The sequence below is a fragment of the Planococcus citri genome, chromosome 4 (genome assembly GCF_950023065.1).
Source record: "Planococcus citri chromosome 4, ihPlaCitr1.1, whole genome shotgun sequence".
NCBI classification, from domain to species: Eukaryota; Metazoa; Arthropoda; class Insecta; order Hemiptera; family Pseudococcidae; genus Planococcus; species Planococcus citri.
Genome location: NC_088680.1, coordinates 31922196 through 31940416, shown reverse-complemented (window position 1 = coordinate 31940416; position 18221 = coordinate 31922196). Strand labels below are relative to the sequence as shown.

General features: G+C 32.8%; 4 protein-coding genes and 1 long non-coding RNA gene across 5 annotated transcripts in view; 1 reads left to right on the top strand and 4 right to left on the bottom strand.

Moving 5' to 3' along the window:
* Positions 1-349: 349 nt before the first annotated feature.
* On the bottom strand, positions 350-1817 carry LOC135843639 (phosphatidylethanolamine-binding protein homolog F40A3.3-like). Its single transcript, XM_065361589.1, has 6 exons — positions 1621-1817; positions 1343-1528; positions 1143-1266; positions 873-1046; positions 695-764; positions 350-608 (listed from the first exon to the last, which is right to left on the bottom strand). The coding sequence occupies exons 1-6, from the start codon at positions 1669-1671 to the stop codon at positions 509-511; spliced, it is 705 nt and encodes a 234-aa protein (XP_065217661.1). The 5' UTR covers positions 1672-1817; the 3' UTR covers positions 350-508.
* A 1111-nt stretch (positions 1818-2928) lies between these two features.
* LOC135843872 (uncharacterized) overlaps positions 2929-18221 on the top strand; it is a 73074-nt gene continuing 57781 nt past the window's right edge. The window contains exon 1 of the mRNA XM_065361911.1: positions 2929-2992. The gene's annotated coding sequence lies outside the window, so the exon portion shown is untranslated. The remainder of the gene's footprint in view (positions 2993-18221) is intronic.
* LOC135843871 (protein D3-like) lies at positions 2989-4224 on the bottom strand. Its single transcript, XM_065361910.1, has 5 exons — positions 4046-4224; positions 3876-3986; positions 3471-3771; positions 3321-3393; positions 2989-3220 (listed from the first exon to the last, which is right to left on the bottom strand). The coding sequence occupies exons 1-5, from the start codon at positions 4091-4093 to the stop codon at positions 3124-3126; spliced, it is 630 nt and encodes a 209-aa protein (XP_065217982.1). The 5' UTR covers positions 4094-4224; the 3' UTR covers positions 2989-3123.
* LOC135844533 (OV-16 antigen-like) lies at positions 4705-6076 on the bottom strand. Its single transcript, XM_065362758.1, has 6 exons — positions 5919-6076; positions 5743-5838; positions 5534-5666; positions 5241-5444; positions 5078-5156; positions 4705-5011 (listed from the first exon to the last, which is right to left on the bottom strand). The coding sequence occupies exons 1-6, from the start codon at positions 5979-5981 to the stop codon at positions 4861-4863; spliced, it is 726 nt and encodes a 241-aa protein (XP_065218830.1). The 5' UTR covers positions 5982-6076; the 3' UTR covers positions 4705-4860.
* Positions 7070-7991, bottom strand: LOC135843300 (uncharacterized). The gene is made up of 2 exons (XR_010558299.1): positions 7703-7991; positions 7070-7612 (listed from the first exon to the last, which is right to left on the bottom strand). It is a non-coding gene; the product is annotated as an uncharacterized LOC135843300 (long non-coding RNA).

The window sequence follows — 18221 nt, the reverse complement described above, 5'->3', positions numbered from 1 at the left end:
AAATCAAAATTTGGCTGAAGGCTCATAGTTGGCTCAAAATGATGATGAAATTTGATGTTGAAAAAGAGATACATCTGTTCACTTCATTCCAGTTTTTGTTTTGTTGAAAAAATCATGTTTATAATGAAGTAAAACTATCTTGTAAGGTTAGCTTCATACCTTGAGAATTTTTGAAAAATTTTCAAATATGTACATAAGTATATCGGTCATTAATTTATTAAAACGATAATTTTATCAAATTAATTGGTTTTTGGGAAGCAAAGGCAGACATTACATTGTTGCTCGTTTGGTGAATTTTTCTTTCATGTTTGACTCTTTGGCAACAATGAATGTGGAATTTCAAAATGGCTTGTTGACAAAATTATAACGTATAATATTATTATTCTGGTAAAAAAAAATGACAATTCAATCTCGAAATACTCAAATGACGATGGTTATTTTCAGATTTACTTTGGTATATTAAGTAGGTAGGTAAAAATATTAGGCGAATAACCACAGCTTTCTCTTCTTAAGCTCCTTGTAAAAAGTAGTTGCCAAAAATAGGATCGCCCAAATAATGATGTTTGGCAAATCTATGCACTGGAAGATATTCTTTCACAAACTCTACCCTATAAAAAGATAATCGCAATTCAGTACTTGAAAAACTGGGGGTTTTTCTGAGAAAATGTTTCATAACATAAAAGTACCTACTCACCTTCTACCTTTTTTTGAAAATTTCATCCTTCTTTTTTGTTCGTATATCAAAATATTATATTCTTGCGTATCTATTGAGCAAGCACGATTGATAATTATTGACACAACCAACAATTTATCTACAGGTGGTATCGATTTTCCAATTTATTTATTGAAAATATAGGTATTTTTTTACTCACAAATTGGAATCGGTACGATGACTTCTCCATATGGCCATAACACATCACCAGCTCTTGTCTTATTACCAGGTATATTGCCTACGATCCATTGATGCCATTCGTATTTCAGAGGCTTACGATAAGTCGTCTTGAGATTTTTTATTTTCAAATGATAATCGGGGAAAAACCTTACTCCTGCAAAAATAGATACAATAATTGCCGATTTGATCAAAATGATCGAAAAAAAATAACTATAAAACAGAGTCAAATGTTTTGGAAGATTTTACGAACCACTCATATATATACAATAAAATTTATCCTTATCAGCCTCGAATTGTATATTGGGTTCTTTTTGGAGATCTGCGTAGGCGATAATGTTACCAAATTCGGCTTTTACATTTTTCCCATAAATGACCTTTTCATAAAGTAAAAAAATATATCATTTGAATAGAAAATGTACTCTTTCAAAGGAAACGGGTAATAATACAAACTTCGCAAGATTTAGTCGGAGGAACTGGTACAATCATAGGAACGATTTTATGTTCGATAAACTTTTGCCATGGTCCGGGCTTTGAATCGACTTGCGCTTCTTTGTACGATTCGGATGCTATCTCGACATCGATAATTTCGGTATTGTTGTCGATGAAATTAGGTGCATCGTACGTGTACTGAATTTTCTGCAAATTCAATTACAGTAATGAAATTATATTAGGTCTAATTAATTATTCGTTACGTGGTTTTATTTCAAATACAAGTGATTATAACTCACACTGCTAACGAAGGATACAAATACACCATAATACAAGATAATGAAAAACATTTGAGAAAAATTTTTTGCCTTTAAAACAATGTACGGAATAGAAGAACATCGGTATTTAAGTTCATCATTTTATCAATTTCCGAGGCACCAATATTGATAGTTCACTTCGTTATAGACGTTCTAATAGCAACTTTGGCTTTCAGCTTCTGCCTCGTGAACTTTCATTTCTTACTTGTACTAATTATCTAGGTATGATTTACGAATAATGTAATTTTGTGTAGGAAGATGAAGAGATGAGAAGGAAGAAGAGAACGAATTCTATGAATTTTTGCATCTGCACAAAGCGCCTACAAAAATCTAAAAATTATTGTAACCTCCTCCTCCTACTCCTCCTCCCCCCCTTCGGTCACCTAAAAACCTTAATCTAGCTGCTTAATAGAAAATAAAAAATTTCATGTCGTTCTTTTGAAAAATCCAAATAATAGAAATAATATTTTAAATCGATTTTTATTAAAAATCAACTTTAGTTGAATTCAACTCCCCCTCCCTCTCGCCAGTTGCCTATTTCGTATTTTGGAAGTTGAGAAGGCAGCCTACCTTGTGCAAAACTTATTATTTCTGAACAAAATTTTTGATTCAACTTTTTGAAACAAACCAAAAAAAAATCATTTATTAGGTATGTACTTTTTGAAGAAAAAAAAAATGAATCCCTTCTGTTCATTGAAAGCTGCAATTTGTTGACTTTGAAGGCGAATTCATGCATAAATTTTTGAGGCAAGCAAAACATGTTATTTTTTTCATTTTCTAGTATTTTTGTGTTAATTTTTCTTCAGAATAATAAATTTTTGAAATTTGGATTCTTTTAGAAACTGCACTTCAATTTGGAGCTGCACGATAAGGCCCTGAACTGGCCAAACCACAATTTGGAATTTACCCTATTTTCGACCATCCGAATTGATTGACAGCGGTTTCAACCCGTTTTGAGCTCTGTAAAATTGCCATAAAAATTACTGAAAATTACTAAAAATTGATAATATTTTAAAAAATGACATGAAAACAATCAGAACGACTTAATGACCTGGATTTTGGAAAATTACAATAAATCGATCAAATCTCATCAAAATTTAATTTCGTTAAAATTTCATTATTGTGTTTTTGTAAAAAAAAAATCATAAAATTGTTGAAAATTAACAACAAATCACCTAAGGAAATTTCACTAGAACTGAGTCAAATTTTGGGGAAAAATCGATTATAAAATGTGTTTATTGAAGAAATTGTTTCAGAAAACGCTGCTTTGCATACTAAAATAATTTTTTGTTTCAGGGCTCGATATATTGTGTGCTGTGAAGGAGATTCGAAATAACTATTAAGAACAACCAGGGTGAGTGAACTCATTTATTTAATAAAAATCACGAATTAAAAAATTACAGCGATACAAAATGGGTTCTAGTTATGCCTCATGATCTCAAAATAATTTTCAATATGAAACTGGAATTTCTGAAAAATTCTCTTTCAAGTACGAATTATGCATAAATTACCGCAAACCGGTTCACCGAGAGTTTCATTGTGAACGAATACTTCATGTGATGGGAAATCTGCAAAACCCTCGCTGAAATGCAAAAAATGGTCGAAAAAAATGTTACAAATTTCGAAAACCTTTTTTTTAATTTGATTTTTTCGATTATCTAGAAGGTTAGCAAATCACATACTCGTAAATAGCTGTCCCATTTTCAGGTAGGGGATGATCTTGTTTATATACCAGAATAACGTAACGATGAGTTACTGCAAAAAGACGAAGATGAAAGTTATCATTATTATTTTTTTAAATTGAAATTTTGGCCTGGATAAAAATCTTGTACCTGTATAGGGAGGGATCAAGGGTTTGAGAAATTCGAACCATTCGATTCCGGAGGTGATTTTATTCTCGGGGGCACTGAGTTGATTTCCAGGCACATTTACCACTATCCAATGAAGATAGAAATCTTGCAAGATCAAATCAGCAAACATGACGATCTTGTTGATGTATTTATTCACCCCGTACATGAAAACCGTGTATAAAGCTCCCGGCTCACCCTTCCAGGTTACCGTTGGTCGTCTTCTGATCGCTTTGGCAGCCACCATGGCACCTTTGTCGAATTTCGTGCCGGTTGGGAATCGAACCTGGGTATATTTTCCATCGAAATTAGAATTTTTTGGCTCGGAATAGATGAGCAATGAAGCAAGAAAAGTGAGCGATCACTAATAGACATGGAAATGATACTTACATCGCACCAGTCTTGAGGAGCTTGTGGGATCAACTTGGGCACAACTTCTAATCTTTTGTATACGTCCTCTGGTAACATACTCAAGGTGGTTTCGTGAAGTTGACAGTGTACCTGAAGGGAAAAATAAGACAGGAGTGGGTATTTTAAACTTTTTGCAATAATGTACTTACTGCTTTCTTAAGTATAAAAACAAGTAGGATTGCCGAAAAAATGATCATTTTGTGGTTCAGGTTACGTTCATTATAGCATTTTTTTTTCAGTAAGTATTTGATTATTTTGAGGATGAAAAATTGTAATTCAAAACAGAAGCCTGATTTCGAGATTTCAGATCAATTTCAAGATTGTTTTATTGGCAATACATCGAGTTGAAATATTATCTGTGTTATTTGTTTGTTTTTTTGATATCTGGCAACATTGCTTCAAAATTGGTCGATCTTCTCAAAATATTTGTAGTTTCCTGGTCTGTGTTGGTCTTCATCTGTGATTAAGCTTCACGATTTCTCTCGTATTCGAAGACGGAAGTTGGAAAATGATTTTTGGATTTGATATCAGAATCGTGATAAAATCTTGATTAACAATTTTCGAACGAATATTTCCTTTTGAGGAATTCGTCAGAGATAACTAGATACTCTAGCCAAGGTTAATGACTTGACCTAAACAGAAAATTATAATCGGCTACTAAAGTCAAAATATGAAAGATAATGGCTTTCGATTCTCAAGAAATTTTTTATTTTGAGCTGAAAAATCGACTGGAATAAAAGTAGGAAAACTATTTGGATCGATTTTTCTTTCGAGTTGGATAAAATAATTCTAAAATAAAACACACAGAGATATAAAAACAAATAATAATGAACAAGTCTTCTAAAACAAAAGTTCGCCGAGAAAAAAATGATTTCTGTAATAAAAATCCTTCAGAAACAGAAAAATTGAGAGAAAAAAATACAAAATACAAAAGGCTTAATTTATGGAGCTCGAAAGGCAAATTTTAGGCTGGCATATCGTCGGCTAAATATGGTAATTTGCTCGTGGTCGTATATGGAACCCATTTATTGATGAAACAATTTCCAAAAATCGGATTTCCGAGCATGTATTTATCAACAAAATCTATTGTCCTGGAGAGCTCTTGAAATTTATACCTGCAATCGAAAATAAAACGTGAAAAACTACGAATTTCGCTCTAAAATATGCCCGATGAGACTTACGCGATGCCATCAATCGGTGCAGTGAAGTTGATTAATCCGAAGACTTGTTCGAATACGAAAAATGCATATCGATCGACAACTGTGTAAGCAAAAATTAAAACAAATTCGAGGATAATTCCAACTGAAAATTGTGCTGTGTTCTTATTAAATACTCGTAATTTACCATCTGGCTCCGGAGGATTCAAAATAGGCAAATGCCCGTATAAAGTTTGACCAGCGCCAACGTCGTTCATGGGAATATTGACCACGAGCCAATTATGCCATTCGTATCCGAAAGGATAAAACGTCGTACCAAATGGGTAATTCGTGGTGTTAGGTTGTAATGCAACCTTTCTTCGATCCAGTTTCACTTGCCATCTGCTGATACCTGAGAAAATTGAGCGATTTTGATGAAAGCTACACTGGAATTTGACCAGCGACCATGACTCGAGTCTCGAGTGGAATTTGCTTACAAACCTGTCATATACAAACAGTATGTTTTATTCCATCGAACTGGCCAGGTTACATTCGGATGTATTTTACGATACTCGGGTGGGATCCTTTGGCCAGGTCGTAAAACCAGAGTGCCTGTTTTCGATACATAAGTCACCTAATAATTACCAATATCCTCTGATTAGTCGCCGGAAGTATAATTGAAGAAGTATAGCTGAGGAAAGGATACTTACGTTACATAATTTGGTTGGCGGGTTGGGAAGTAAATCTGGTATCAGTTTCAAATTCCTGAATACTTCGTATAATTGAATACTAAGACATGTCTGAAACTTTTCAAATCAACACACACACAAAAAATGAGTTATAGCGTGTCAGTAATGAATGGTATGTGTCAAATTGATGCACTTACTACTATGATAAAAAGCAACAATATTGAAAAATTTCGATCACTAAACGACATTTTCTTAACCATGATTTACACTGTTTGATTGAGAATCGATTTTATAGTGTTTTGATTTAAAATATACCCGTACATCGATCAGTTCTCTGTGATCAGGTTGGTAATCACATTGATCATATTAAATGTTTTGAATTCGCGCAGGGTTGAAATCATGTGCTCATTTTGAGAGTTATTTTGAGAATAGAATTTTTTTTTTCATTTTTAAATAAAAATAAATTAGGTATTCAAACCTCAAGTTGAGCATAGAGCACTTGATGTTTAGAAAATTCTAATTTTCAAAAATCTCAGGGTTTTATTTACTTCAAGTTGAATGTCCATTTTTAAACTGAGTTTTCCTGACATGTATAGAAATACTTACCTATGACAAATTTTTCGTTTTAAAACGAATGGTTTCTTATTGGTAGATTTGTACAATACCTAATTTTGCTTGGTTGATTCTACGTGTCAGTGATTTTATCTCTGGTTCAATTTTATTTTGAAATAGCAGCGTAGCAATTCAAAAAAAATTTGAAAAAATAAAATAAAACTGAAAAATACTTACTCTTCAATTGAGTAAATCAAGAGATGAAATTGATATATTTTATATTTTTCATGTTTCATTCTATTTTTGGTCTGCTAAATAGTAAAGATTTTCAGTCATTCTGCGGCTGCAAGCAAATTTTTTAAATTTCCAATTCTTATAAAAATAGTCTATTCAAATGAAATCCAGTGCCTGGAAAATTTCATTTGATCATTCTAATGACGCTTTTCACTCATTTTAGGTGAATAATGTGACGAAAAAAATGAACATTGGCATTGTTGCTTCAAGGATGTGAACCAAAAAAAGAAAACTTCAGTTAAAAATTAAATTAAAGGTTCTAGAAGGTTACTGAGAAGGTTTGGGTAAAGGGTTTGTAAAGGGTTAAAGGTGCGAGAATGGCAGTGATGGTTTAGATGATAATTAATCAGAGGGGTGGTTAAGGTCAGAATATATTCACAAAGAATAGACGTATTGTCCCTTATGGTTTTCCTGGATAGCCTACGGGATTCTCACTTATTTAACTCTACATTACTGTAGTCTTACCTATTTGAACTACCACAATGAAATAAGAACTCAGAACTACTATATCTACACTCGTATATTTGCGGTAAATTTACAAATATACCTACACCTTATAACTGAACGCCAATTAGTAAGATGAAGTAATACTAATTTCCTACTAATATAATAGAGACTTACACATACCACAACAATGAGGAGCAGGAATCCGTGTTTGCAAGAAACCTTTTCGAATAGTTACATATATCACAAAACAATTTAAGGGCTTGAGGTAAATACATCGCAACAATTAGAATCACATATTACAACATACATGCACAAAGGGCTCAAGTATTGATCAGGTACCCGAGATTACCATCTTTGGTCACCTATAGTGTGAGGACATACTACATAAGCAAACAGTCTAAATTCTCCTGTGTATTTCTTCGCCGCAGCTACTTATGCAGTGATGAGAGAAAGTTCCAGTTCAGTGCATGAAGCCTCAAATTGTTCCAGTCACTTTGGGGTTTGGCTTAAATAGGAGTTAACACATAGACTAAGGAGTAGTATAATACAGCCACAATGATAGTATCACGTACTGGCTTGGATGCTACCTCACAGGTTACTGGTTAATCACAAGGTCAAGGTTAGAGTAATTTATTGAATTGAAATTCTAGAAATACCTTTCACTTAAAACTGTGTAAAAATAGCCCACCTGCAGATAAATCGTATTGAAATGCTCCATGTTCTTGGGAAATTTCAAAAAATATTGTCCATTCTATCAAAAATGAATTATCAGTTGCCGCCCTTGAATACTCTTCAATTCTTCCCGTTAAAATCAAATAATTTTCAAAATTGTAATCACCAATTAGATTAGGTAATACGATAGGTACCCAATGCACTTTTTTTTTGTATTTATATGGATACAAAATTGAATCTCGAATTCCATGATATCTTCATTATTTATCATCTTTGTAGCTCGAAAAGACAAAAATAACTCGCTGATTTATGGCCAGCAGAAGTTGTAAAATTGCATAATTGCATTTTGTTAAAAAGTTGGGAAAATGCAATGATTCAAAGTTGATAAAACCTATCGTTTGGAACTCAAAACACTCAAAAATTAAAAAAAAAAAACACAAAATATGAAAAAAATGGTAAGTACCTACCTAACGTTGATTAACTGATATTTTTTTAAGGTTACCTACTGATTAAGAGTTAAGTAAGAAAATACGAATTTCAAATTTCCAATTTTTTTGATTTTGGTTACAGTCTATTGGATGAAAAATCCCCCCCCCCAATGTTTGGGTTTATTCCGGTTACAGTTAAGGTTAAAAATCAGTCACCATTCATCAATCGCGATTTTAAAAAAAAGGTCAAATATTCAAAAAATGACTGAAAAAGGTAACTACAAAATAGATATTAATTTTTCAAAATTTATAGGACAATTCGAGCCTCCTTTATCCCTCAGTTTATCTCGAAATTTTTAATGTTCAAATTCGTTGGTGAAAAAAAAAACAGAAACAAAAACAAAAACAAAACTTGAAATTAAATGATTTAGGTATTGTAGGAAGGGGAATCAATATAAACTTTGACAATAAGAACCATCCTTATTCTTTTAACTCTTACTCTGGACTCCGCAGAAAAAATTACGTACACATAGGTGAATTGATGAAGTTTGCCACTGATAACATTTGAAAACATTTGTTTTTACTCTCACATCTTACATATGTTGTAGTATGTTCAGATCCGTAGATAAACTTGATGAATTTCGAGTATGATATCGGATATCATCATACGAGTAGGTAACCGAGCATTCGTAATCATCGATTTTTGGTAGATTTTTACTTCAAGTTTGGTGTCTTTTATGAAACAGTGTTTTCCTGACGCGGAGAAATGACAAATTTTTGTTTAAAAACGAATGGTTTTCCATTGGCGGATTTATGCGAGGTTTACTTTTGCGTGGATTGATTTTACGTGCCGGTAATTTTTGTATTTATGGTTCAATATCGTTTTGAAGAATCAGCTTGAAAAATTGAAAGCCTACAAAAAGTGTAAGAAAAAAAGCCTAATAAAATTATTACACAGCTTCACTGCATCGCTCACTGAAGAAATGAATTTTCTCATATGCGGTTTTATTTATTGTCTATGTTCCATGAATATAAGAGCTAAATCAGGATTATCGCAAGACATCACATCCTCATCAAGCAGACGCCGTGTTGTAGTCTTTGACGTCGATGATACACTTTGCAAAAGTCCAGCAGCGTCATATGAAATAGAAAACGCAGTGAAGTACTATCCGGAATGTCCTGTACTTTTTTGGGACAATAAATCAGGATTGTTTAAAAACGAATCACATGTTTTTTTACCTTACTTGCAAATTTTATTCGATTACTTGATAGAGCAAGACGTTCGAATCGTATTTTTCTCTTCCGCTGTCAAAGAAAGGAATTTGCTCGTTCTCCCTCAGCTACTTACGTCTTTGTGGGGCGAATTGAAATTCGAAGCACTGAAAGCCCAAGGACAATTCGATATCTTCTCCAAGAATAATCTGCGGGCAAATCGCTCATTCATTACTGGTGAAGTACATCATTCGAAAGATTTAACAGTAGTTACTCGGGAAGGCGAATTGTTATCGGATGTTATTTTAGTGGATGATAATTACGCTTACAGTGCTCACGATCAAAGACCACCTTTGGTTTGCATGTGTCTGGGTTATTGGAGAATAAAAGAAAAACAAGAAGAAAAGAGCTATATTTTATCTAGAGAAAGAACACTGTCTAGTTTTAATTTGAACAGTGTTTACTTCATGATCGGCGTATTGAAGACCTATTTCGAGAATGAAAAGTATAAAATATTACCTTTTAGAGAAGCTTTAAAGGTAATTCTTCCTAAATCAATAAAATACTCCCATGCTTTCTTTGAAAAGCATTCGTTTGCCTACGAAATGTATGATTTAGGATTATCAGAGGTACAAAAACGAGTACCTAATGCCACGTTTTATGGATCAAGACATCCAGAAATTGGTACTTATGGAAATGAATCATGGTACACTGATGACAGTCAATACTGAACAAAACATAAGCCTATCCGAATGCAAATGTGATTTTTTTTCTTAAAAATGCTACTAAGCATAAAGGATAAAACATTAGGTATTCATCGAATAAGTACATTGATCCCCTACCGGAGTTAATAAAAGCGAATCATTTTATTTATAAAACGTATTCAAATCAGTTATTCTTACTTTATAACCTTGCAAGATACCTAGCCAACGTTTGATCTTTAAGTAAATTCGGATAAACTAATGAAATCGGATGACGAAATGTTATCAGTGGTTCTTTTTCATTTTGAAGAATCAGTGTAACAATTAAATAAATAAATAAATAAAAACTGATAAATACCTACTCTGCAACCCAGTAAATTATTCTTGAATTGAGCGGATCAAGAGATAAAATTGATATTTATTTTATTTTATTCGTACGCTATTTTTGGTCTGCCAAATAAGTTGGTAATTTAAAGATTCTGAGCCATTCTGCGGCTTTTTTTAAAGCGAATTTTTGAAATGTCTAGTTCTCAAATAATTCTATTGAAAGTGTTCAAATAAAATCCAGTGTCTGAAAAATTTGACTTAATAATTTTAATGACTTCTGGACCCATTTTAGGTAAATCACAGTTCAAAAAAAGGTCGAATATTCAAAAATTGCTGAAATAGGTAACTATTATTACATAAAAGATACATAATTCAAAATTTTTTATGCATTCGAGGCCCCTCTCCTCTATTTGTCACAAGATCTTTTAATATTTTAATTTTTCAGTGAAAAATCGAAACGAAGTGATTTGCGTATTGGGGGGAGGGGGGTGAGAAATCAATTTCAAACCTTCAAAATAAGAGTCACCCTCGCTCTTTTAAGGCGTTACTCCTACATTTGATCTTCTTCCTTTTATTGGTTTATAAAATAGAGAACGGCGAAGGGAAATTATTTATTTGAAAGATTACACATCTTTGTGTTGGTTGAAAAATAAAAATGGTAGCTTCGCCTTCCGTTACGTTCTAATCTACATAAATGATATCTACCAAGGTTCATACTTATTCGTTGGAATATCTTAATAATATGTTTGTGTGTAGAAATTTATAATATTCGATTAGGTATATTCTATGTATGTACGTACTGTAGTATGTTCGGACCTGTAGATATACTCGACGAATTTCGTATTAGGTATCACCATAGATGATCAAGCATTCGTTATCAACGATTTTTGGTACATCTTTACTTCAAGTTTAGGGTCGATTTTTAAACACAGTTTTCTTGACGCGTAGAAATTACAATTGAGGAGCTTGGAATCAAAACTCACTTTTGACACCAAAAATCGATATGCGTTTTTTTGCAGATTCAGATACTTCTTCAATGTCTCTATCACCCTACAGAATCCATTTTTCCGAATTCGGCCCCAGTTCTTCACAATTTCGTGTTAAAAAGTGCCCTTGGAGTCAAAACTCACTTTTGCCACTTGGCAAAAGTGAGTTTTGACTCCAAGCTATAAAAAAACCTGTATTTTCAAGGTCGCATGGCAGTCTACAAAGCCAAAATAATTCAATTGCAACTTCGGAAGCATTTTCTGATAGTGAAAATTGCGAAAATTGTCGTTTTGAATTTGGAAGTTGTGCAACTGAAGGGATAAAAAATTGGAAGCATTGAGCACTCAAAACTTTTAAAGCTCTCTGGAGGCGGAACAAAATACTCTACAGAAAAATGAGGTTGAAGAAAATTGTAGAGAATTAAATTTCCAATCGACATAATGTCGTTAGTTTTTTTCTAGGATGCTTAGTTTTCGATATATTTGCAAAAGAAAGTATAATTTTTGAAAAAATTCAGCGCTCAAAACTTTTAAAGCTCTCTGGAGGTGGAACGAAGCATTCTACGGAAAACTTAGATTCAAGAAAATTGTAGAGAATTGAATTTCAAATCGACATAATGTCATTAGTTTTCTTCTAGGATGCTTATTTTTCGATATATTTGCAAAAGAAAGTAAAATTACCCCACCTTGGAATCAAAACTCACTTTTGCCAAACTTGATAGCCATACCGCAACGATATGGCAACTTGAAAAAAAAAATTTCTCATGGAATCCTATTTAATAGTCTTACTCAAGAGCTCGACACACTTTGTGGCGTTTTTTTCATCAACGCACTAGGCGAAATCAGTTATTGTCGATTTTCTCGAAACTTTGTCGGATGGAAAAAGTGAGTTTTGATTCCAAAATCAAATAATTTTTAAAATTGTAATTACTAATTAGATTAGGTAATACGATAGGTTAGGTACCCAATGCACCTTTTTTTTTGTAGTTATATGGATACAAAATTGAATCTCGAAATCCATGATATCTTCATTGTTTATCATCTTTGAGGCTCGAAAATACGAAAATAACTCTGATTTATGGCCAGCAGAAGTTGTAAAATTGCATAATTGCATTTTGTTAAAATGTTGGGAAAATGCAATGATTCAAAGTTGACAGAACCTATCGTTTGGAACTCAAAACACTCAAAAAAAAAATTAAAAAATGGTAAATAGGTACCCAATTTTGATTAACTGATATTTTTTTAAGGTTACAGATTAAGGGTTAAGTAAGGAAATACGAATTTCAAATTTGGGTATTGGTTAAAGGTTCCGGTTCCAATTTTTTTGATTTTGGTTACAGGCTATTGGATGAAAAATTTTTCCCCGAAAATGTTTGGGTTTATTCCGGTTATGGTTAAGGTTAAAAATTCCAGTTCGCATCCTTGGAATGCTTACACCAGGCACCATTTATCAATCACGATTAAAAAAAAAAAAAAGTCAAATATTCAAAAAATGACTGAAAAAGGTAACTTTTAAATGTATATTGATTTTTCAAAATTTATAGGACATTCGAGCTTCCTTTTCCTCAGTTTATCTGAAAATTTTTAATGATCAAATTCGTTAGTGAAAAAAAAAACAGGAACAAAAACAAAAACTTGAAAAGAAATGATTTAGGTATTGTAGGATCCTGTGAGTAGGAGGGGGAATCAATATAAACTTTGACAATAAGAACCATCCTCATTCTTTCAACTCTCACTCTAGATAACGCCGGAAAAATTATATAGATGAATTGATGAAGTTTGCCACTGATAACAATTGAAAACATTTTGTTCATCTTCCTTTTTACTCTCACATCTTATGTTGTAGGTAGTATGTTCAGATTCGTAGATAAACTTGATGAATTTCGAGTAGGATATCATCATACGAGTAGGTAACCGAGCATTCGTAATCATCGATTTTTAGTAGGTAGATTTTTACGTACTTCAAGTTTAGTATCGATTTTTAATAAATAGTGTTTTCCTGACGCGGAGAAATAACACATTTTTGTTTAAAAACGAATGGTTTTTCATTGGCGGATTTATGCGAGGTTTACTTTTGCGTGGATTGATTTTATGTGCCGGTAATTTTTGTATCTATGGTTCAATATCGTTTTGAAGTATCAGCTTGAAAAATTGAAAGTCTACAAAAAGTGTTAGAAAAAAAGCTTGGTAAAATTATTACACAGCTTCACTGCATCGCTCACTGAAGAAATGAATTTTCTCATTTGCGGTTTTATTTATTGCTTATTTTCCATGAATATAAGTGCTAAATCAGGATTATCGCAAGACATTACATCCTCATCAAACAGAAGACGTGTTGTAGTCTTTGACGTCGATGATACACTTTGCACAAGTAGTGTATATTCAGATGAAGTGGAAAACGCCGTGAAATACTATCCGGAATGTCCTGTACTTTTTTGGGACAATGAATCAGGATTGTTTAAAAACGAATCACATGTTTTTCTACCTTACTTGCAAATTTTATTCGATTACTTGATAGAGCAAGACGTTCGAATCGTATTTTTCTCTGCCGCTGAAAAAGAAAGGAATTTACTCGTTCTCCCTCAGCTACTTACGTCTTTGTGGGGCGAATTGAAATTCGAAGCACTGAAAGCCCAAGGACAATTCGATATTTTCTCCAAGAATAATCTGCGGGAAAATCGCTCATTCATTACTGGTGAAGTACATCACTCGAAAGATTTAACAGTAGTTATTCGGGAAGGTGAATTGTTATCGGATGTTATTTTAGTGGATGATAATTACGCTTACAGTGCTCACGATCAAAGACCACCTTTGGTTTGCATGTTTCTATGTTATTGGACAATAAGAGAAGAACAAGAAGAAAAGAGCTATATTTCATCTAGTGAAAGAACACATTCTAGTTTTAATTTGAATAGTGTTTACTTCATGATCGGAGTATTTAAGACCTATTTCGAGAATGAAAAGTATAAAATATTACCTTTTAGAGAAGCTTTAAATGTAATTCTTCCTAAAACAAAATACTCCCATGATTTCTTTCTAAAGCATTCGTTTGCCTACGATATGTATGATTTAGGATTATCAGAGGTACAAAAACGAGTACCTAATGCCAAGTTTTATGGATCAAGACATCCAGAAATTGGTACTTATGGAAATGAATCAGGGTACACTGATGACAGTCAATACTGAACAAAACATGAGCCTATCCGAATGCAAATGTGATTTTTTTTCCTAAAAATGCTACTAAGCATAAAGGATAAAACATTAGGTATTCATCGAATAAGTACATTGATCCCCTACCGGAGTTAATAAAAGCGAATCATTTTATTTATAAAACGTATTTAAATCAGTTATACTTACTTTATAACCTTGCAAGATACCTAGCCAACGTTTGATCTTTAAGTAAATTCGGATAAACTAATGAAATCGGATGACGAAATGTGATCAGTGATTCTTTTTCATTTTGAAGAATCAGCGTAACAATTAAATAAAAATTAATAAATAAATAAAAACTGATAAATACCCAAATTATTCTTGAATTGAGCGGATCAAGAGACAAAATTAATATTTTATTTTATTTTATTCGTACGCTATTTTTGGTCTGCCAAATAAGTTGGTAAAGATTCTGAGCCATTCTGCGGCTTTTAGCGAATTTTTGAAATTTCTAGTTCTCAAATAATTCTACTTACTTAGGTATTGAAAGTGTTCAAATGAAATCCAGTGTCTGAAAAATTTGACTTGATAATCTTAATGACTTTTGGACCCATTTTAGGTAAATCACAGTTCAAAAAAAGGTCGAATATTCAAAAATTGCTAAAATAGGTAGGTAACTGCGTATTATTACATAGAAGATACATAATTCAAAATTTTTTGTGCATTCGAGGCTCCTCTCCTCTATTTGTCACAAGATCTGAAACGAAGTGATTTGTGTATTGGGGGTAGGGGGTGAGAAATCAATTTCAAAACTTCAAAATAAGAGTCACCCTCGCTCTTTTAAGGCGTTACTCCAACATTTGATCTTCTTCCTTTTATTGGTTTATAAAATAGAGAACGACGAAGGGAAATTATTTATTTGAAAGATTAGACATCTTTGTGTTGATTACCGTTATGTGAAATCTGTAATATCCCTAACACTATTAACCGCCTAATAATCGAATGCCCAAAATTTCAATCTGTAAGAAATCGTCCGATCCCAAACCCCACTCTTGAATCTCTACTGTCTGACAGCAATACTCAAAACCATAGACTCCTTACCTTCCTGAAAGAAATCGATCTGTACAACAAAATCTAATTCCCAATTGTCTCCACGTCTCTAGCCAAAAGGCTGTACACAGCGTGGCTAAATTTAAAAAAAATAAAATAAAAAGATAAAAAATAAAAATTGAAAAATACTCTGCAATGCTGAATTTTAGTCTTCAGTTGAGCAGATCAAGAGATATAATTATTTATTTTATTTTAATATACTATTTTGGCAGGTATACGGTATACCCAATGTGTTGGTAAAGATTTTATGCCGCTTCTAGCGGTTTTTTGGAATTTCCAGTTCTCAAAAAATCCTATTGACACATTTTAGGTAAATAATATGACGAAAAAAATGAACGTTGGCATTGTTTTTGGATCGAATATGCTTACAATATTCATCAATCACGGTTCAAAAAAACGGTCGAACGTTCAAAAATGACTGAAATAGGTAACCATAGATACTAATTTTTCAAAAACTTTAGGCGGTTACAAGATCTTTTGATATTTAAATTTTTTAGCAAAAAAAAAAATACAAAAAAATTGAAACGAAATGATTTTGGCTTGAGGGGGGGGGGAGGAAATGAATAAGAGTCACTCTACCTCTTTTAAGCCGTTATTCCAGGCATAATTTTGTACGTTATTTGATGAAGTTTGCCTCTGATGACGTTTGAAAACATTTGATCATCTTCCGTTTTACTCGTTTGGAGCATTTCACATTGAAAAAGTTGCTCCATAAAATAGAGAACGACGATGGGGAATTATTTAGGTATGCACCTGAAAGATTAGACATCTTGGTTGAAAAATAAAAATGGCAGCTTCGCCATCCGTCATATTCTAATCTATTTCTGAGTTAGATATCGAGCATTCTTTATCAACGATTTTTGGTAAATCTTTACTTCGAGTTTACTATTTAGTGTCGATTTTTAAACACAGTTTTCCTGACGCGTGGAAATAACAATTTTTTGTTTAAAAACGAATGATTCGTTATTGGTGGATTTATGCGAGGTTCACTTTTGTGTGGTTTGATTTTATGTGCAAGTAATTATTTTATCTATTTGCTTGTATGTACGTTTCAATATCATTTTGAAGTAGAAGATTGGAAAATTAGAAGCCAACAAAGAGTGTAAGAAAACAAGCTTCCTAAAATTATATATTACAGGTCGACCACTGCATCGCTCAACGAAGAAATGAATTTTCTCATATTATGCGGTTTTATTCATTGCTTATTTCCCACGAATATAAATGCTAAATCTGGATTATCACAAAACATTACATTCACACCAAGCAGAAGCCGTGTTGTAGTCTTTGACGTCGATGATACACTTTGCAAAGCTGAGGTAGAGTCATCTAAATTGGAAATTGTCAAGAAGTTCTTTCCTGAATGCCCTATACTTTTTTGGATTTCTGAATCAAAATGGATGGGAAACGTATCACACGTTTTTCTACCTCATTTGCAAGTTTTATTTGATTACTTGATAGTGCAAGACGTTCGAATCGTATTTTTCTCTGCCGCCGAAAAAGAAAGGAATTTTGTGGTTATCCCTCAGCTACTTACGTCCTTCTGGGGCACGGAGCAATTTGAAACCCTGAAAGCCAAAGGACAGTTCGATATTTTCTCTAAGGAGGATTTGCGCTGTGGAAATCGCACGTTTCGTTCGGGTGAAGGAAATTACGCGAAAGATTTAAAAGTAGTTATTCGGAAAGGTGAAACGTTATCGGATATTATTTTGGTGGATGATGATCACTCTTACAGTGCTTACGATCAAAGACCACTTTTGGTAAGCGTGAGTTTATTCCATTGGCGCATTAAAGAAGAAGACAAAAATGAAAAAGCAGAAGAAGGGGCCTTTTTTTCATCTTGGGAATGGGAAAGAAATCATTCTAGTTTTTATTTGAACAGTGTTTACTTCATGATCGGCATATTTAAAACGTATTTCGAGAATGAAAAGTATAAAATATTGCCTTTTAGAGAAGCTTTAAATGTAATTCTTCCTAAAAAAAAATATTACAATGATTTCTTTGAAAGGCATTCGTTCGCCTACGAAATGTACGATTTAGGATTGTCAGAGGTACAAAAACGAGTACCCAATGCCACGTTTTATGGACCAAGACATCCAAGAGCTGGTACTTATGGAGATAAACCGTGGCACAATGAAGACAGTATTGGGTTCTGAACACAACGGAAGCATATCCGAATGCAAATGTAGTGAATTGATGGAAGCATTGTACATAGAATAAACACATATAACATAATAACATATAACGTTATGTTTCCAAGTTTAGATGTTTTTTTTTGTTTTTTTTTAAATTATTCATCGAATAAATTATTCATCTACTAGTTTTATAAAACCTAATCATTCTCTGCAATGTTGAATTTTATTCTTCGATTCAGCAGATCAACAGATGAAATTGATATTTATTATATTTTATATGCTACTTTTGGTATGCCAAATGAGTTGGTAAAGATTCTGCGCCATTCTGCGTCTTCTAGCGATTCTTTGTCATTTTCAGTTCTCAAAAAATGGTAGATATTGAAAATGTTCAAATGAAATCAAGCGCCTGAAAAATTTAACTTGATCAATTCAATGACTACTTGACCAATTTTAGGTAAATACCTAATAAGTATAAATATTTTGATTTTC